The sequence below is a fragment of the Podarcis melisellensis genome (genome assembly GCF_964234715.1).
Source record: "Podarcis melisellensis genome assembly, chromosome: 2".
NCBI lineage: Eukaryota > Metazoa > Chordata > Lepidosauria > Squamata > Lacertidae > Podarcis > Podarcis melisellensis.
The window spans coordinates 104,551,211-104,572,641 of NC_138529.1; the positions used below are offsets into that span (position 1 = coordinate 104,551,211).

The 21,431-nt window shown below is 47.2% G+C and overlaps 1 protein-coding gene across 2 annotated transcripts in view; it reads right to left on the reverse strand.

Moving 5' to 3' along the window:
- Positions 1-21,431, reverse strand: part of PLXNB1 (plexin B1) — a 158,876-nt gene that overhangs the window by 67,231 nt on the left and 70,214 nt on the right. For both annotated transcript variants that reach the window (XM_081901288.1, XM_081901287.1), the window contains 7 exons: positions 15,181-15,363; positions 11,615-11,743; positions 7,119-7,219; positions 3,720-3,852; positions 2,678-2,834; positions 1,165-1,273; positions 969-1,077 (listed from right to left, as the gene is read on the reverse strand). In XM_081901288.1, coding sequence (XP_081757414.1) covers positions 969-1,077; positions 1,165-1,273; positions 2,678-2,834; positions 3,720-3,852; positions 7,119-7,219; positions 11,615-11,743; positions 15,181-15,363 — 921 coding nt within the window. The remainder of the gene's footprint in view (positions 1-968; positions 1,078-1,164; positions 1,274-2,677; positions 2,835-3,719; positions 3,853-7,118; positions 7,220-11,614; positions 11,744-15,180; positions 15,364-21,431) is intronic.

Sequence of the window (21,431 nt, forward strand, 5' to 3'; positions counted from 1 at the left end):
TTCAGGATAAGAACAGAAATCGTGCTCTGGCAGCACGGTGGCAGCAGGAGGCCCCATTAGCTAAAGTGGTGCTTCAGGTTAAAAACAGTTTCAGGTTAAGAACGGACCTCCGGAAAGAATTAAGTACTTAACCTAAGGTACCACTGTATTCTCAGGCTATGAAGGACTTGCTCACAAATGTATTGACAGCTGCACGAGTTATTATATCTAGGAAGTGGAAGGGGCAAGGTGAATATAAAATGAAAGAATGGTATAAAGAGGTGTGGGATATAGTTATTAAAGACTACCATGTGCCATTAAGGTAAGACGGGGAATATGCAGGAGAAATGATTTTTGAGGAGATATGGAAGCTGTTTGGAGAATTTGTACTGTTAAAATGGAAAGGGGTCAAACCATCGCAATTTTGGGAGGTTGGATAGTTACAATGGAATTGTCTCAGGGGTTGGGGTGCACATTTTTATTTCTATTTATTATTACTTTGTCAAAATAAAAAATAAAATAGAAGAAGCAGCAGCAGCAGCTTCCCTATACAGGGCAGATTTCCCGCCCCTCTTCTACAGGGAATAAATTGTTCACTTGAGCAAAGGGAACTTGGGTTACTCATTTTCATGGTCCTGGGGCAGCTACCTTCATCCTAGATGAGCACCTTCTGTTGGAGCCACCCACATACTCTCTAGAGCACATGTGAGGAACCTCTGGTCCTCCAGATGCCGCTGAACTTCAACTCCCATCAGCCCCAGTCACCACGGTCAATGTCCAGGGACAATGGAAGTCGTAGTCCAGCAACATCTAGAAGCACCGCAAATTGCCCAGGACATTTTCTAGAGCACGGAAAGTTCTAGAGGCCCACTCTCTTGGTGCCCTGAATACTAGGGCTTCAAAATGGCTGCCCTCTGGCTACCGGGACGTCATCTGACAGGAACTAGCAGCAGACCAATCAGCAGACGAGAGCTACGAAAGACACACACCCTCTCATTGTAGATAACGGTTCCTTTTTCACAGGCATCTTTATGCGTACAGAGGTGCTGGTGGACGCACCAATTGCATCCCCAGTGGCTGCTCACACATCCCTGGCACCTGAAAACGACAACACAAGAACAAGGTTGAGTAGGCCCCATCAAATCTGATGCCTGCTGCGATAATGTGGAAACAGGCGGGACTCACGGTGCCGATTTCCTCAGAAGAGCCACCGCCCTGCAGTCGTAGAAGGAGAAAGGCGTTGAGGTAATGAAGACGTCGTTGAAGCGCACCATCAACTGGATGGTTACGTGGTCTGGAAATGGAAAGAAAAAAGGCATCCCTCAAAACACAGTTCGGCAGCATCCTATTCAGATAATGGGAAAAGAGAGAGAAATGTGTGTCTAATGGAACAGTCAAAGATTCTAGTTGATAACAGATTTTTTTTTTAAAGCAGGGAAGCCACATTCTGCAAATCCTCCACTTGAAGAATAAATTTTGTAGTTTTCTTCAGATCTTCTTTTTACGTAAGAAAAAAACCTGCACGTCTTACTAAAATAAGGACGTGTGATTGATCAGATTGCAGGAACAAATGTCTCTCAGCATCATCTGACGCAGGGGGTGTTTATTCCCGACTCAAGCTAGGGCAGGCACTCCAGTCGCAAAATAGTGCATTGGCAGAGAAGGAGGAGGAGGAGGAGGAGGAGTGGGGGGGAGGTCAAGGCTCATGAGATTTTTTGGCAGGGATCACATGGGATCTTGGCAAGGGAGCAGCGACGGGGGTCAACGGAGAGGGAGAGACGGCTGGGAAGAGAAAAGCAGTCTCTCTCCCGGCGTGGATGAAGGGAAAAGAAAGTGGGAAAAGACTAACGAAGCAACAAGTGGCCAGATGGGAAAAGACATTTGAAAAAGCAACAAACTGATAAGAGCACCAAGGTTCGGATCGCTTCACAAAGGACTCCCCCTATAAAAATGCCGTGTTTAATCAAATGTTTTAATCTGTTGTGTCAATGTTCTAATCTGTTTTAGAATGTCCGCTATGCCTTTGCTTTAAACGGTGCATCTGTGTGTCACCCTGGACTCCTTGGGGAGGAATATAAATTCAATAAACAACTCCAGGCAGCTTCAGACCCTGAGAAATGGCCCACTTGCCTTCATGAAACACTCACACCATGCACACACTGTGGCTTTTATATCTATCTATGTATCTATCTATCTATGGGATGCGGGTGGTGCTGTGGGTTAACCAGAGCCTAGGACTTGCCGATCAGAAGGTCAGCAGTTCGAATCCCCGCAACGGGGTGAGCTCCCGTTGCTTGGTCCCTGCTCTCGCCCACCTAGCAGTTCGAAAGCATGTCAAAGTGCAAGTAGATTAATAGGTACCCCTCTGGCGGGAAGGTAAACGGCGTTTCTGTGTGCTGCTCTGGTTCGCCAGAAGCGGCTTAGTCATGCTGGCCACATGACCCGGAAGCTGTACACTGGCTCCCTCAGCCAGTAAAGCGAGATGAGCGCCGCAACCCCAGAGTCGTCCGCAACTGGATCTAATGGTCAGGGGTCCCTTTACCTTTATCTATCTATCATCTATCTATCTATCTATCTATCTATCTATCTATCTATCATCTATCTAATCTAATCTATATATCTATCTATCATCTATCTAATCTAATCTATCTATCTATCTATCTATCTATCTATCTAATCTATCTATCCTGGCACTTACCTGTGCCTGCTTTCAAAACTGGCGCATGGCTGGGATCTGGTGAAAGACACATGATGCCTGACCCCATTGGCACTGCTGGGCTCTCATACTCTTCAAAGAAACACGTGTAGGACTCTCCGTCCCGCAGGGCTGGCAAATCCGAAAGAGTGAGGAATACCTGCCAAACAAGAGAACCGACAGTTCAATACCTTGCCGTCTTAAGGAAGACTCTCCTCTAATTAGCATTATCTCACCTTCTGAAACTGAAGGAGAATTGGGGGGGCGGTGCGTGATGGAAAGAACAGGGTCATGAAAAGGTAGGTGAGTAGAACACATTAAGTACTGGTTCTCAAGAGCTCGCAACATTTTTCTACTAACTCTTTTTATCTGCAGATTATTATTATTTTTAAAAAAAATCCTCCTCAAAATATGCAAACTTAAAGTATCACGCAAACACCAAAGGCTTTGTTTCCAAGGCGCGTTTTCTGGAACTGTGAGGACGACATACTTTGTTTAATACAAAATAAAAGGAATGCATTGTTCTCCCAGACGCCAGATTCTGCGCTTGCCTGGGGAACCACATAAATGCACGAGATGAACATGCTCTTGCAAACAAGATGCTACGGTACATCAGCCACATAGGCTCCCAGACTATTTTTTATTGAACTATTTATTCAACTATTTATTGAAAATTAAAACAAAACGTATTATCCAGAAACATATCATCCTTATTTCCCCCCATTTTTCCTCCCTCCCCCCACAGAACCCACCCACCCCCATCCCCCAACTTCCCTCAGTTCCAGTCTTTGATTTCTCTAAAAATGCTGTTTTCTGCATGTTATACAGTTGTATAGATCCTCAAACTATTTAGCTGATTATTATCAATAAAAAGTTTGTGAATGTTTATTCAATATATTTATTAAACAGCTACTGCACACGCGGCGGCAGTGAAAAGCACAAACAACTTCCCAACCCCCTTCACAAATAACTTCACAGTCTTCCAAAATGGGGGCATGGCAGGGCTAAGGCGGAGAGAGACATTGTACTCATCATAATAGCTCACGTTTTTCTGTTCTTCTCTGCTGATGTTGGCCGGGCTCAGAGACTGGACGGAGAGACATTGTTGGGTGGACTCAAAGCCCCACAGCCACTGCTCACTCACTTTAAACCTGGAGCACTCAGAGCGACGGCTGCACCTGCAGAGATACGTATACAGGAAAACAGAACGGAGACCTTAGACTGCCCTAAAAGGGAGAGAAGACCTTTTTCTCTCCAGTCAAGTGCTCGTCCGTAAGCAAACAGACAGAGAAGATTATCTGGCACAAAAGTGGATGCTTCCAGAATGTCAGGCAAGGTTCCCCCTGCCCAGAAAGCACACAGCTGAATTTGCTGAGCATGATCCAAATGACGTCCGCATAATGCTAAGCCATGGTTTGCCTGGCCTAGGCGTAGCTTGCTTGAACGTCCGAGCCCAGTCTAGCAGACTACCTATGGTTTGGTTACTTTATTATTATTTTTGGATAAGATTACTTAAACGTTAGATAAGTATACAGTCGTATCTTGGTTCTCGAACACCTTCGTACTCGTACATTTTGGCTCCCGAACGCTGAGAGAGTGTGTTCCAGTTTCCGAACATTTTTCAGAAGCCGAATGTCCGACGCGGCTTCCGCTTGAGTGTAGGAAGTTCCTGCAGCCAATCGGAAGCTGCGCTTTGGTTTTTGAACGTTTTAGAAGTCGAATGGACTTCTGGAATGGATTACGTTCGGGAACCAAGGTACGACTGTATATGGAAATGTAATTGTTAGCTTTTATAATTATACAATTATACAATTATATAATAATAGCAGTTTGAAAGCACATCAAAGTGCAAGTAGATAAATAGGTACCGCTCCAGCAGGAAGGTAAACGGTGTTTCCGTGTGCTGCTCTGGTTCGCCAGAAGAGGCTTAGTCATGCTGGCCACATGGCCCGGAAGCTGTACGCCGGCTCCCTCGGCCAATAAAGCGAGATGAGTGCGCAACCCCAGAGTCGGCCACTACTGGACCTAATGGTCAGGGGTCACTTTACCTTTACCTATAATTATACAACAGGCCTTTTCATTTTGTTCAATTAAACTCTTCTTTAAAAACAAAAAAAGCTATGGTCTGGTTCCTGATAACAAACCATGGTGTGATGTCATGGTTTGCTGTTTGCTTGCTTTAACTGTGGTTCTGGCAATGCCCTGATATGTTGTGGCACTGAGTCATTCCACAAGCACTGCTGGCAAAATGGATGGTGGCCTCAATTGTGGCACACTGTGTGTGTGCCTTGCGAGGATGGTCCATTACAATTGGAGAACCTTGCAACTGTCACCACTCCCACTAAGCTCTTCTGTTCCAAAACAAGTCACGCAGAACAGTCATCTCCCTCCCCAACTGGCTGGTAGCTCTCCAATCTCCTCTGAGTACAGCCTGCAGGGGGCATCTGTGGCTCTCCAGATGTTGTTGGACTCCAACTCCCATCAGCCCCAGCAAGCATGTCCAGTGGCCAGGGCTGATGGGAACTGTAGGCCAACAACATCTTGAGGGCCACAGCTTCCACATCCCTGGCCTAAGGTGTTTGCAGACTGACAGCTCCCAACACAATTCATTTGTTGTTCCTTCGCCATAAACTGCACACCTATGACTGCTCTGTGGGGGTGACTGCACACTTTGCGTGGACATTCTTGCAATTTTCTGTCCACGTTAGCGGGCAAAATGCAGCTCTGTGGCTCAGAAAGGTATAATCCACCCAACTAGCATGTGTGGTTTTGGTTTTTTTAAATCTCGTTCAATCCCAAGTGTCAATCTCTGCTCCTCCAGCGCCCTCTCTGCCCCCTGGCCAGTTGGCCCAGCCTCAGCCACCAGCTGGCAGAAATCCGAGCCCCCGGCCTGCACTCCCCAGGGTGGCTGCTTCCGCTGTGATCCTCCTCCGGGGGACAGGAAACAATTCCCTTCCTTCCCTGCAGAAGAAATCATTGTGTTCCCCACCTCCTTTTTAACCCCTGTGGCCTGCCGAAACAACTCCTCTCTCCTTCGCCCCAAGCATAAAAAACTAGGGTTTTGGAGGCAGGTTTAGCCAGTTTGAAGCAAACTAGGAAATTTTTAACTCCCCAAACAAGCTTGTCTCTCCCTGGAATTTGTGCAAGTTGCAGTCCTCTTTCAGCGACTGCAAGCAACTCTTGATGGAGTGATCAGTTTCGAATTGAGAACATAAGAGAGCCCAGTTGGGTCAGGTCAAAGGCCCATCTAGTCCAGTATCCTGTTCTCATGAGGACCAACTAGAGCACTGGTTCTCAATCTGTGGGTTTCCAGATGTTGTTGGACTACAACTCCCATCATCCCTGAGCTCTGCCTTGCTAGCTAGGGGTGATGGGAGTTGTAGTTCAACAACATCTGGGGACCCACAGCTTGAGAAAGGCTGAACTAGAGGCCTGTGTGAAACCCATCAGCAAGGCCTGAGTATAGCACTGTGTTTCAATGAGGCAGAGGCTAGAACAGAATAGGAATCACGTGTGCTCTCCTGTCTTGGGCCAGATATTTGCTAATGTTACATTTTTTAAAAACACGTTGGCTTATATTGTATTGTACTGTATGTTGAAAATTCTTAATAAAATTGATTTCCTAACAAAATTACTGCATCCGTGAAAGAGCTCTGTTAACATACATACGTGTGTTTGTGTGTGTGTGTGTGTGTTTGTGTGTGTGTGTGTGTATACACATTCGTACCTTGGTTCTGGAACGCCTTGTGACTCAAATGTTTTGGCTCCCAAACAAAATGTTTTGGCCACAAACCCGGAAGTGAGTGTTCCAGTTTGTGAATGTTTTTTGGAAGCCGAACGTCCAACACGGCTTCCAATTGAGTGCAAGAAGCTCCTGCAGCCAATCAGAAGCCGTGCCTTGGTTTTCGGAAGTCAAATGGACTTCCGGAACGGATTCCATTCATATATATTACAGTAGAGAACACATGATTTGCAGGGGAAAACAGGCTTTCGGGAACAGACTGCTTTTAATGAAAGGGTTGGTGCCATGCTGTTTTTATTGCGATTACTTGCAAGGTTTCCATCCATTTTAACATAGAACTGTAGAGCTGGAAGGGTCCACAGGGGTCATCTAGCCCAACCCCCTGAAATGCAGGGATCTTAACCCGATGTGCGGCTTGAACCCACAACCCTGGGATTATATATGTCTATAGTTTTAATTCTATCCAGGTTTGTTTTTTAATCACCCCCATGTTTTCAGCAGTTGTTATTTTTATCCGTAAACTGCCTTGAGTCCTGTTAAGGAAAAACGGGTGGTAATAATAATAATAATAATAATAATAATAATAATAATAATAGCTAAATCAGCCATTGCCCTCCCCCTCTGCCACCGCACCAGCCCTCTTGCTGCCGCAGGAAGCATCTTGCCTGCAAGTGGCCACTGCGTTCTAAAACCGGGTCTTACCTTCCTTGAAGGACGCACCAGCCACAATAAGGGTCCCTCAGAGCCAAGCACGACTCGCAGTCGGGGTACTGGGAACACTCAAATATGGGGATCTTGGTCACCTGAAAAGGCAGAGCCACAGAGCAGCCTGTCAACTGGCACCCGCAGATCGGGAAGTCTGCCTCTTTGTTGCAGCTGTGTAAATCTCTGGGGCTGTCCATCCTCCCCACTGTTGGTACTCCCATAGCAGAGAAGACAACAGGTTGGGACTGAGTCAGGGAGGCTTCCCAAACCCTCCCAGATTTGTGGGTGGAGGGGATAAGTACATGAGCTCTTAAACTGGCATACAGATTTCCCTATTTTTTTAAAAAAGGGGAAACCCCCCCAAGGGGAGGGGAGGCAGCCCCCCCTTCCTCATCTAAATACAACAAGGCTTTGGATTTGGAAGTTCATACACAACCACTAAACCCCACCACCAGCACCACTGCCTTGTTAAGAAACACAACACCTTTTTAGCCATTCAGCGTTTCCATCTCATTGTTTTCCCAGATAAAACTGAGATACAAGAAAGTACATCAAGAACCAAGGAAGAGAGCCACACTCTTTGAAGGAAAGAAAATCAGAACATTACTCCAGCGCTAACAGCATGAAATAGAAGCAGCCTTCCATAAATCGTCATGTGTTCCAGGGGAGCAGTTTTTAAAAATTATTTTTCACTCCCCAAACATTGCAGCTCTGCTTGTCGCCATCTTACATTAAAAACATTGTCCAGTACAATATATTAGAAAGGTTCCTGTGCGCCATGTTTCAGAATGACAGAAAAGGAAAAATGCTATAGGGCCATATTGCGTCTTGGTACTTAAATTGTTCTGAAACTTGACCAATAAAGCCCAACATTCGAAGAACTTACCTGGTGGTTGTTCCCATCTTATGCCGTACGCTAATTTTGTCATTATTACGATACCCCATTATTTTTCTTTATCCCATTAAAGAAAAAAAACCCCATACCATTCTTAGCAATGTTGGAACATTACTTTTTGTTTCTCTTTCATTTTGCGAAACATTTTTTTTTTTGCTGCGGTAAGGAAAAGTAGACAATGCTTCTATTTCTGGAACTGGATGCTTTAAAAATAACTCAGAAGCAGCATTTCAGGTTTCATCGGTCATAAATAACCTGAAATTTCATTTGCTGCATTTCTGGTTTTAATTATATGGAACATACGCCCCTCCAGGGCTGCCTGCCTCTGATGGCAAAATTACCAAAGGAGTTAACAGACGACAAGCCCGGAAGGGATGATTATGCTGCCTCTGGGATTAGAGATGGAGGGGAGCGGGCAGCTCTGGCTTGGAACAGCCAAGGGAGCCTCTCAAGGTTTGAAATTCCCAATCGACTTGGACAGGGCACGGTCACGTGAGCGGGAACCTGGTGGAAGGCGCATAAAAGAATAAGACAGTGATAAATGACACGCTGCTGGGGGAGATGCTTAAGATAGCCTGGGTTGCAGAGCAGCCAGCCCAGCCTCTTTGTCTTAACGGACACTTCCCATCTGCTGGGTTTTTCTTCTCCCCGCTGCGCTGTCTGCTTTTTGTCAGGAAGCCCTTCTTATTTGTCCAAACCACTTTTACGATTGGAAAGATGCGGTTGAGTTAAACGCACACGAAGGAAAGGAACTGAGATGCTTTGATTTGGTGGCGCTCACCTGCACGCAAATGAGGTGCCCTCTAGGTGTTGCCGGACTACAACTCCTATCATCCCACTCTGGCTGGGGCTGATGGGAGTCATAGTCGGGCAACACCCTGAGGGCATCACGTCGCCTATCCCTGCGCTGCAGGATGCAACGTTTGGAATGTCGCTGCTTACGCCGGCCTCCTCTAACCTGGTACTGATGGGAGTTGGTAGTCCAAAACATCTGGAGAGCACTCAGCAGCATAGCTGTCAACCGTCCCTTATTTGGCGGGAAACTACCTTATCCCAGCGCCGTGTCCCACTGCTGTCCCTTATTGATGATGTCCCTTAAATCTCCCAGGTTTCATGCTCGCCCGGCTTGGGAGAGAAGCAGCAGCTTGGGGTTCTCCTCCGCGAGAGAGCGCACTGGCGCCGTCGTCCTGGCACAAGGAGTTCCATCGGCCCTTCCCCACCCGAGGGGGGGGGAGGGAGAGAGACTCTCGCCCACGCCGCCCGCGAGCCCAGAGGCGGTAGCGGCGGCTGAGGAGGCGGCCTGAGGGAGGAGGAAGAGGAGGGGATGGGGAGGGACGCAGAAGGGCGCCGCCACAGCCGCCTCATGCCGGATTGACAGCATCTGTCAATCCTACCAATGTATGCAACTCTCTACAATAGCAAAATCCCTTATTTTGGCTGCTGATCCCTTATTTTCGAGGCCGCTGGCCCCTTACTTTCAAATCTAAGTTGACAGCTATGCTCAGCAGGTTGGGAAAGGCTGGCCTACACCCTGAGATTGTATGATGAAGGACAGTATATATAAATCCAATTTATTTATAAATAATAAATAAAAACGCACCCATCTTATGGGCCTGATTGGGCTTAAGTATTGCTACTGACCTTGCACCCTCGGGATACAATAGGGTAGGGCTCAAACAAGGTAAAATAAATTAAATGAAAGCACGCTTAGGAACCAGGTCCCCTTCTCAAGTCTCATAACCATCTTACAACTGTTAATGAATGAATGAAGGCCTTTCTCTTCCATTACTCAAGGGCCTTTAGATGTTCATGATCCCTCTGGGATATTAGCATGACTGCCGGAGCTTTTGTTATCTATAAATAGATATGGATTTTCATCCTCCTCTGTGCTGCGAGTTCAAAGGAGGTCACAACATTCTAAGAGTGTCAGAAGGCTCTCCCCAATTATTCTCTGCGGGACGAAGGGAGAGAAATCCATCAATGTGCTTGAAAGCCCACAAGAACCACTACGGTATCATGAGGATCTCAGCAATTCCCAGTTGTTCTACATGACTGTATTATTTTGGCGGGATGCTTTTTTTGACCATCAGATTTTTTACCCAGCCTCTCAAGGAATCCATTTGGAGATTGATTGACTGATTTATTTGTTTGTTTGTGTATATTATCAGGTTTCCAGGTGAAAGAATTCATTTGTTGGAGGAATAATATAGTGGTACCTCGAGATGCGAACGGGATCCATTCTGGAGCCCAGTTCGCATCCTGAACGCAACATAAGCCATGATGGCGTGTCTGCGCGTGCATGGGTTGCATTTTGCCGCTTCCGCGCATGCCGTCATTTTGAACGTCTGTGCATGCGCAAGCGGCGAAACCCGGAAGTAACGCACTCCGTTACTTCCGGGTTGCCGCGGAGCGCAACTCGAACGCGCTCAACCCGAAGCACATTCAACCCGAGGTATGACTGTACATTGAAAATGGGGGGAAATTGCCCTGACTTGTTGAAATTTTTTTGGGGGGGGGATTGCCTAGAGGCCAACAGCCGCGGGCATCTAATAGGCTGCCTATCAGCTGTTCCCGCTGAGCTTTGGGGGGGGGCAGAGTTGCGCTTTTTTGGGTGGGGGGGGAAGTGGTGAAGCTTTTTTAAAAATTTCTTTTAGCACTTTTCGCCTTTCCCACATGGCCTCCGTATTCTGCTTGCCTCCTCCCACTCTGCCCGCCCTACAGCTGGGAGGGAGGCTGTAGGCAGTCCGTTTTGGCCGTGCGGGCCTTTGTGCGCGGGCAGCGCAATGTTACACAGGAGGAACGCGGCGATTGAAGTAATACCCCCCCATTCTTTTAACACCAGCAAAACATTGCGCCTTGTGCTCCTTCTGTGTAACATTGTGCAGCCTGCGCAAAAATGGAGCTGTGCGAAGACGCCGCACAGAAAAAACAGATTGCACGCAGCCTCCCCCACAGCTGCAGGGCAGGCAGAGTGGAAGGAGGCAAGCAGACTAACCAGTCTCCACCCCCATTGTTCTGCCCAGATGCTGAGGTCCAGCGCCGAGGTCCTGCTGTTCCCTCATTGTGAGAAGCAAAGCTACAGGGAACCAGGCAGAGGGCCTTCTCGGTAGTGGCGCCCACCCTATTGAACGCCCTCCCATCAGATGTCAAAGAGATAAACAACTACCTGACATTTAGAAGACATCTGAAGGCAGCCCTGTTCAGGGAAGTTTTTAATGTGTGACATTTTAATGTATTTTTAATCTTTGTTGGAAGCCGCCCAGAGTGGCTGGGGAAACCCAGCCAGATGGGCGGGATACAAATAATATATTATTATTATTATTATTATTATTATTATTATTACAAGGCCACATGAGAAAGGCCCAGAGGGGAGAGATATCTTCGATCACTGCGGCCAACTAGAACAGCAGTGCCTTTCCCGCAGGGCATTCTCAGCATCAGAAAAATTAGAGGATTTTAAAAGTATATGTGTCCGCCTCTTGGCTCAGGAAGAGAAAATCGCCAAACAAAATCCCACCCCCCACCCCCAGGTGTTCTGTGCCTTGTCCAAAATGGCCGACAGCAGCCATACACAGCAGGGACTTTCACTTGCTCTCACCATAGACTGAGTCATGACATACAGGTGCTTCTTGGGCAGGTCGAAGAGGAGGTCTCCACTCACGGCACTGTTCGGCTGGATCACTAGAGAAGCATACAGGTTGGCGTCTCCCATTGGTCCCAAGTACACCTGCAAGGCGGCAAATGAAAATGGGGAAAGGTATCAAATTCAAGGGGAGGGAGAGAAGGACGCCATTGTTGCCAGCCTAAGATTCTTTCAGTAGTACAGTGGTACCTCAGGTTAAGAACTTAATTCGTTCTGGAGGTCTGTTCTTAACCTGAAACTGTTCTTAACCTGAAGCACCACTTTAGCTAATGGGGCCTCCCACTGCCGCCGGAGCACGATTTCTGTTCTCATCCTGAAGCAAAGTTCTTAACCTGAAGCACTATTTCTGGGCTAGCGGAGTCTGTAACCTGAAGCGTCTGTAACCTGAGGTAATAGGTAAATCTATTCATCGCGCTCAGTGAGCAGAAACCTTCATTTAATGTGTCCAGAATAAACCAGGCAAACTGAGTGCCTTTGCTGTCTCTTAAGGCCTTTCTGCATTGCAAGCCAAACCAAGGACCAAACGCCATTTTTACTTCTAAGCAAAGACCACAAGCTCCCAAAGCACAGTATTTTCTCCACAAAGTATTGGGATGAGGGAGAGAGAAAGCTTGACATCTTGCGTGGAGGGAAATGACTGCTGTTTGCCTCCTCCTAATGCTCTAAAGGATTAGGAAGAGATACTCCCTGGAAAAGAGTGATGTTGGGAAAGATGGAGGGCACAAGGAGAAGGGGACGACAGAGGACGAGATGGTTGGATAGTGTTCTCGAAGCTACCAGCATGAGTTTGACCAAACTGCAGGAGGCAGTGGAAGACAGAAGTGCCTGGCGTGCTCTGGTCCATGGGGTCACAAAGAGTCGGACACGACTAAACAACAACAACAATGCTCTAAAAGCATATTCAAGCAGAAGACGAGCGTGCACAGCTTGCAAAGAAAGGGAATGAAAACAGGGGCGCTTCTAAAGTATCAGGCCATTGCATCAGAGGAGAGAAGGGAAAAGGGAAGAGATTGCCTTGCTGGCGGTCGCATTAAATCAGGGTTTCCCAAACTTGGGTCTCCAGCTGCCTTTGGGCTACAACTTCAATCACCCCTAGATAGCAGAACCAGTGTAGTCCACAAACAGCTAGATGCCCAATTTTGGGAAGCCCTGCATTAAATGAATAAGGCTGAGTGTTCCACAATGGAGTTGGGCAACCGTCTCCAAAATATGATGGCAATGCAAACTGAAAAACCCAGGGAAGTTGCTGGTTGGTAGGGACGTAAGAGGGGACAGTGTCCCTCAGGTTATCTCGCTCAGTCACACACTGGAAGGAACATTGCCTGAGCTCGTTTGGAGGTTCTAGCAGGGGAGCGCAGCTATCGTATACCCTTGGCCGAAGAACGGTACACTCCTTCTATCTGGGATGGTCGTCCTCTTCCACCGAGCGCGCAGCTTCGGGAGGGTCGCACATGAAGCGGTGAGGGAGGAAGGGGACACCCGCCTAGCCAGCCAGATCAGCCGAATCAACCCTGGCGATCAATGGGGTGACAGATGTCGCAGCCATATCGCCCTCACATCCTCATTTACAGAAATACTGCAAAATTAATGAATGTTAGAAAAATGTTGGAATGAAGTTATATGGCTTTAGTAGAAATGTTATAAGGAATTAAGTACAAAGAGATTATTAGTGTATTAAAGGAAAAAATAAGGTTAGAATATATTAGGATAATTATAGGTCAGAAAACAGAGGAAGATGGAAAGGAATTGCTGAAACAATTAACAGAAGTGGAACACAAAAAGGGAGGTGTGAGGAGGTCGTTGAAACAAGTGAATGAAAGATAAGATATTGAAATTGTTTGATGTGTTTTAAACTGTCTTTGTTTTGTTTGGTCAGTTTAATGTGTTATTATGTAGTGTTTCTGTTTTTGTATTGTATTGTATTGTATTGTACTGTATTAAATTGGTTGTTGTTGTTGTTGTTGTTGTTTTGTTTGTTTTTGTAGTGTTTAAACTGTTGGAAAAGTAATAATTTTTTTTTTTTAAAGGAACATTGCCTGGAAAGTTAGCAGCTCCTGGTTGTGGCAACTGCCACAAAACCAAAACAAGGAGCCACCACCCAGCAAAAGTGCAAAAGGCAGCAATTGCTTCTGGCGGGAGCTGGGACACATTGTGGGGACAGCTGCCACCTGCGCTGACTCTGGAAGAAGGCCACTAGGTGGCACTGAGGCCCAACAGTTGACAGGGAAAAGTTGTGAGCACCGAACATTGCCTTTTTTGAAGGACAGCTCCCAAATGCCCATTGGGTTGATAGGTCAGGCTAAGTGGGAAAAGGGGAAGAGACTGGTAGATTGTAGATTTAAGACATGGGTAGGCAAACTAAGGCCCGGGGGCCGGATCTGGCCCAATCGCCTTCTAAATCCGGCCCACGGACAGTCAGGGAATCAGTGTGTTTTTACATGAGTAGAAAGTGTCCTTTTATTTAAAATGCATCTCTGGTTATTTGTGGGGTGTGCCTGGTGTTTTTACATGAGTAGAACGTGTGCTTTTATTTTATTTAAAATGCATCTCTGGGTTATTCGTGGGGCATAGGAATTTGGTCATTCCCATCCCACCCAGCGAGGTAACCTGAGTGACACTGTCCCCCCCCCCAAAATATAGTCCAGTCCCCCCACAAGGTCTGAGGGACAGTGGACCAGCCCCCTGCTGAAAAAGTTTGCTGACCCCTGGTTTAAGAGAAGGGCAAGCCAGGACACGCATCAGCCCCAAACAGCCAGAGGTCAGGAGTAACGGTGATGGTTTGCTTTATTTCTCAGTTGCTTTTCTTACAACTCAAAGCAGCTTAAATTAAAAACTTTGGGAAACAACAATAAACACCTAAAGGCTAAAGAAAAAGGCAGGGCTAGGTGTCCCACCCCGCAAAAAAGAGGACACCAAAGCCTTCAAATTAAGGACTGAAATCTGTTAATATGGGGATTACCTTCCCGCCACAGTGGTAGCTATTTATCTACTTGCACTGGTGTGCTTTCGAACTGCTAGGTTGGCAGGAGCTGGGACAGAGCAATGGAAGCTCACTCCGTCGCGGGGATTCGAACAGCCAACCTTCCGGATCGGCAAGCCCAAGAGGCTCAGTGGTTTAGACCACAGCAACACTTGCATCCCTATATAAAACCTGAGTCTGCATCCCTCCTGCTAGGACCCATCCAATCAACTGTATAAAAGAACCAAATAATATTCCCACATACTGGTGCGCTTTCCACAATTTGCAGAGGTTGCAAAATTCATCTCCCCTCCGCCCCGATCCAATTTGCAGAGCATCTGAGCATGCATAGCCTGTACCGGCATGCACACATTACGTAATAAACACTTTTCCTGATCTGCGGATCAATCTTTGTTGAGACAAGATATGCGATGTAAACCTTGCCTTGCTTGTTTCAAGCACACCACACAACTGCGCTTAATAATAATGGGACACCCAGTATTAGTGACAGCCCCATGAGGCGCCACCCCTCCTTCCCAGGCCAGGCCCACCTCGCTCCTACCTTGTGCAGGCAGCCTTTGCTGTCTCCCAGGAAGATGACAGTGTGCCCATCTTCAATGCTGACGGCCACGGCGGTCAGACGGGCGTCCGGCTTTTCCAAGATGGGCTCTGCTTCAAGCGGCACACGGCTGGCCATTGGACTGGGGGTGTGGTCTGAGCCACAAGGGTAGGCATCCAAAGTATCCTTTTTTGGGAAGAGGGAGAGAAAGAAGAAGATGAGAATAAAGCTATTCCAAGCCAGCCAACATTTGGGAGGTTGGTTGAAATAATCTGATATAAACCACAAATACATAAAGTGTTGGAACAGCAGAACTTGGGAACAGCAGAGGGTCTGCTGGGATCTACTGGTAGATCGACTGAAGATTTGCACTAGAATATGCACAACTTGGAAGGGACGCAGGTGGGGCTGTGGGTTAAACCACAGAGCCTAGGACCTGGCGATCAGAAGGTCGGTGGTTCGAATCCCCGTGATGGGGTGAGCTCCCGTTGCTCGGTCCCTGCTCCTGCCAACCTAGCAGTTCAAAAGCACGTCAAAGTGCAAATAGATAAATAGGTACTACTTCATCAGGAAGGTAAATGGTGTTTCCGTGCACTGCTCTGGTTCGCCAGAAGCGGCTTAGTCATGCTGGCCACAGGGAGCTGTACGCCAGCTCCCTCAGCCAGTAAAGCGAGATGAGCGCCGCAACCCCACGACTGGACCTAGTGGTCAGGGGTCCCTTTAAGGTAAAGGCAAAGGTACCCCTGCACGTACAGGCCAGTCGTGACCATCTCTGGGGTTGCGTGCTCATCTCGCTTAAGAGGCTGAGAGCCAGCGCAGTCCGAAGACACTTCCGGGTCACGTGGCTAGTGTGATGAAGCTGCTCTGGCGAGTCAGCACCAGCGCAGCGCAAGGAAACACTGTTTACCTTGCCGCTATAAAGCGGTACCTATTTATCTACTTGCACTTAGGGGTGCTTTCGAACTGCTAGGTGGGCAGGAGCTGGGACCGAACGACGGGAGCTCACCCCGCCACGGGGATTCGAACCGCCAACCATACAATCGGCAAGTCTTAGGCACTGAGGTTTTACCCACAGCGCCACCCGCGTCCCTAGGGGTCCCTTTACCTTTACCTTATACACATGGAAATAATTGTGTACTGCTGAAAACGCTGGCAGCATTAAGATAAATTAAACACTGTGAACAAGTTTTGAAGGATGAAATAATGGAATACCGAATGGCATAGTTTTTGTAAAATATGCAGAGATTTATGATATGTAAAATGAACCATGGAAAGAGAAGAAGGGAAGTCATTGATATTTTAAGGATGCAAAATGAGTATTTTAAATTGTAAAACAGAAAATTGGAGAGAGAGAGAGAGAGAGAGAGAGAGAGAGAGAGAGAGAGAGAGAGAGAGAGAGATTTGCAAGCAGTAGAATCCCAATGGTTTAACAAAAGCAATAACAAAAAGCCTAGTACAATTCCTGGTGCACAGTAACTCAGGTGTAGATTTGTCCTTTCAGATTCAGCCCAGGTGAATAGTCATACCTCAGGTTGCGTTTTTTTGGGTTACGGACCGACAAAACTCGGAAGTACTGGAACGGGTTACTTCCGGGTTTCGGCGGTCGCGCATGCGCAGTGATAAAGCTGGATATCAAGTCCAAACTCCTCCTCCTCCTTTTCTTCGACATCAATAGACTGAAGCAGATACAGTGGTACCTCTGGATGCGAACGGGATCCGCTCCGGAGCCCCATTCGCATACTGAAGCGAACGCAACCCGCGTCTGTGGGTCACGATTCACCGCTTCCGCGCATGATGTCATTTTGAGCGTCTGCGCATGTGGCGAAACCTGGAAGTAATGCGCTCCGTTACTACGCTCAACCCAAAGCTACTTCAACCCGAGGTATGACTGTATTGCAAAGAAAAAGAGAAAGTGATCTTTCCAGTTCAGGTTTTTGTTCCCCGGTCTCCGGGCAACAACGGGACTCAGTTTGTTGCTGCTGCATTGGGTTTCCTCCTGCAACCTGGCAGAAGCTAATTCTTCTGACGAGAAGCCAGCTTGTACCACAAGGAACCCAACAACATGATGTCAGAAGTACAGTTTGTGCCCAACATTATGTCCTGCTCTGACAGATATTCTACCTCTGGGCTTCAAGCACTAAGGTTAATAGGAAGCTTCCTAAGACCAGATGGGGCTCTTTGGCAACTAGCTGAGCATTGTCAATTACGACTGGCGGCAGCTCCCTGGGGATCTCAGGCAGAGATCTATCACATCACTTGCTAAGAAAACCTTTAAAAAAGGGTGGGGGGGGGATGCCAGGAATTGAACCTGCAACCTTCTGCTTGCAAAACTACGAGTCACTGAGCTGCAGTCCCTCCCCCCAAGAACTTTACACTCTACTAATATACCCTTTAATGCTAACAATACTATCCGGGAAACTGTTTTGCAGCTCCTTCCAACCCAACCGTTGCTCTGCTCTTCTCCAATTCGGCCACCTTTAGAACCGGACACGCCTGCCTAATTGCCAATCATTTGCACATAAGAGAGACTAGTTTTCAAGCTGTGGACCTCCAGATTAAGAACAGGCACATCTGTCAATTTGGACTCTCTCAATTGACTTCTCTTTCCAATCCTAAATTCACTCCTCCACATTTTACAGCAATTTGCTGCCCCCCCCAAAAAAACAACAACAACAGTTTTCTAAAAAAAATCCTCACGAAACTTCATCAGCGTTTGGGTGCAAATTTCTCCTAAAGAACACAATTTTATATGCAGCATAACACATTTTGGCAAGCCAATTTTTTCCTTAATACGATAATTTAAAAACTTCAAACCAATCTTCATTTTTATGCACACTTCATTAAAGTATGCATTTATATGCAAACACTGGTTGGAGAACTGGATTGCAGCATTCAGGCAGGTGTGACTTTTGATGTGTGTGTTTGACTTCACTTAGTGCTTGGGGAAATTGCCGTGCAAATTATTCCTTTTAAGCTCTCCCTCCTGGAGGTGCTGTTTGCTGCAAACACAGAGAATTGGGGGGGGGGGGCAAATAACAGCTGCAGAGACAACATTTCGGCAGAAAGCACTGCAGGGAGGTCAGGGTTAAACTTTTCTCCACCCCCGAAACACATATCCAGGGCCGGCCGACCCATCCATGAGGCAGACTGAGGAAGCTGCCTTAGGCAGCGGAATCCAAGGGGTGCTGCCCCAGGTACCCCCACCACTGCTGGAGAAGTGAGGACAAGCAGTGGCAGCCGTTTCCAGGTTCCAGAAAGGTTTTAAAACTATGCATGCTTTTTTTTAAAAAAAGAAAGTATCGTACAGGCATCATGAAGGATTCCCTGTCGCCCAAATTACACACACACGCACACACACGCACACACACACACTCCTGTTTGCAGAACCTCACACCACAACCCTCCACAGTGAGCCAAGCCAAACGATTTCCAGTGGAAGGGACAGAGCTGAACTTTCTGTCTAGTGTCTGGATTTCCTGGCCCTCCCCGCATGTTGAAAATAGACTCAAAAGCGAGCTTGCGGAATTCGCTGGGGAGCTGGTTTCCAGAGCTAACCTGTGCGGGAGGAGAGGCTCGCTTGCAAAGCGAGCACAGAATTAGCATTATATGCCTCGGAAGAATGCAAGCAGAACTGTGAGAAACCAGCCAAGCTCAAACTGCCTCCGGAGAGGTATGTGTGTATATATGGGGGAAACCGACAGGCATTTCATTTCGTAAGCTGAACGGAGTGATTTGGGAACTGGCACAACAAAACATGCACAGCCCGATACGAGCTTTTTAATGGCAAGTCCCTTCCCAGGGCTGAATGGCCAAGGTTGACGTTCACACGCCACAGGATAAACACGCCATTAAACAAGGTCTGTGTTCCACACATGCCACTTTTGTGTTCTAAACTATGCAGCTGGAGCCACAGAACGCAGAGCCAGAAAACACTGGAGATTCATGGTTTGCCCTCCAGTCCCAGAGGCCTTCTTTCCCTCCTTGCTCGGCTATTTATTTTGATATTAAATTCCATTTATAATGGCATTCACCCCCCACCCCTCCTCCCAGTCTGGCATGTTGCACATTTAAGCTGTTTGCAAAAATGAGGAGTTTGTGCTTCTGCTAAGGAAGGTCCAAGGGTCACACAGAAGGGAAAGCTACGAAAAAGGGGTGTTCGGACCATCTGCTGGTTTGTCTCTTTTTTTTCCAGTTTGAGAGGAGAGAACTGGGAAATGACAGTTCAAGTAGGCAACTTGGAGGTCTGAATATGCTTTCAATGGGACCAACTGTGTTGCAACTACAAACTGGCTTTGAATTTGTCTGTGGGGCCGGGAAAATGAGTAAAATTAAAAAGCTGAAGAAGATCCCAGCCAACAGGTTGCATAGGACAAATCGGAACTTTTGCCTGAGCTAAACGGACAGGGTAGACTTTCAGGAACATTTCCATGTTCTTCAAAAGGCGCCTGCTTTATGTGGTTCTTGCGAGTCATGGAAACATTAATACAGTGGTACCTCGGGTTACATACACTTCAGGTTACATACACTTCAGGTTACATACGCTTCAGGTTACAGACTCCGCTAACCCAGAAATAGTACCTCGGGTTAAGAACTTTACTTCAGAATGAGAACAGAAATCGTGCTCCGGCGGCGTGGCAGCAGCAGGAGGCCCCATTAGCTAAAGTGGTGCTTCAGGTTAAGAACAGTTTCAGGTTAAGAACGGACCTCCGGAACGAATTAAGTACTTAACCCGAGTACCACTGTAAGGGCGGTGGAGGAAAGGGAACACATCCTTGTTGCCTCAGCAGCTGGAAGTGGGGGCTCCTTTTAGACTCTGGTCTTATGGGCATAACACGCATTACTTGGCCTGCAAGCGCCGTAGCTCAGTGGAAGAGCATCTGCCTAGGCTACACAAGGTCCCAGGTTCAATCCCTGGTAGGGCTGGGAGAGATTCCTTGCCAAAACTCTTTGAGAGCCTCTGAGCGAGATGGACCAATGATCTGACTCCATATACAGCACCTTCCTATGTCCCCACTTACTTAAAAATGGAGTGACCATACCCTGCAGTGTTTTGGTGGTGGAGGGGGCGGCTGATTCTCATTCTGCTGAATAGGGACTCCTGACTTCCCAAAGTCCTGCCCTGATGGCAACGGCTCCCTATTTGGCAGCGCTCAGACCATGAAACTGCTGTAGGCTGGATCTAGACACATCAAAAAAGCGTTTCAGGAAAACAGGTTGTTGAACTTCGTAACAGGAAATCACGTTGGCGAAAGACAGGACTCCACAGTGCCGTCTGGTGTCACAGTGTTAATAGCACATATAAAGCGCTTCTCCTCCTTCTCCTCCTCCTCTTCGGTGATCACTCGTAGCCGAGTAAGATTGTTTTCCATAAACACGGTTTTAACAGTGAGTCCGTAAGTGAATGTAGAGGCCAATTCTGGATCCACACGTCCTTCCACAGCGGGGACATTGGTTTCCAGGCGGGAGTTGATCATGGTGTGGATTTGCCAAGCGCGCCTTCCTCCTAGCACGTTTCTCCCTTGCGTCCTGAGTTCGAGTGTCTTCAAAGCCCATTACACCTTTGGTAAAGGCTGTTCTCCAATTTGAGCACTCACAGCCAAGTGTTTCCCAATTGTTGGTGTTTATACCACATTTTTTAATGTAGCAGTGTCAAGCAGGAGAAAAAACATGTGAGGCTTGTCCCAGGAGTACATCTGGGTGCACCTTGGAATATGGATTCAAGCACGTGATGTGGACCAAAGGAAAGCAGAGTAATGCATCATTCATCAACATGTAACAGTGCAGAGGTCAGCAAACTTTCTCAGCAGGGGGCCGGTCCACTGTCCCTCAGACCTTGTGGGGGCTGGACTATTTTTTTTGGGGGGGGGAATGAATGAATTCCTATGCCCCACAAATAACCCAGAGATGAATTTTAAATAAAAGCACACATTCTACTTGTGTAAAAACACCAGGCAGGCCCTACAAATAACCCAGAGATGTGTTTTGAATAAAAGGACACGTTCTACTCATGTAAAAACACGCTGATTCCCGGACCGTCTGCGGGCCAGATTTAGAAGGCAACTGGGCCGGATCCGGCCCCTAGGTTGCCTACACATGTGTTACACACTGGAAGATTCAAATGAAAGTACAGTGGTACCTCAGGTTAAGAACTTAATTTGTTCCGGAGGTCCGTTATAATAATAATAATAATAATAATAATAATAATAATAATAATAATAATAATAATAATAATTTATTATTTATACCCCGCCCAT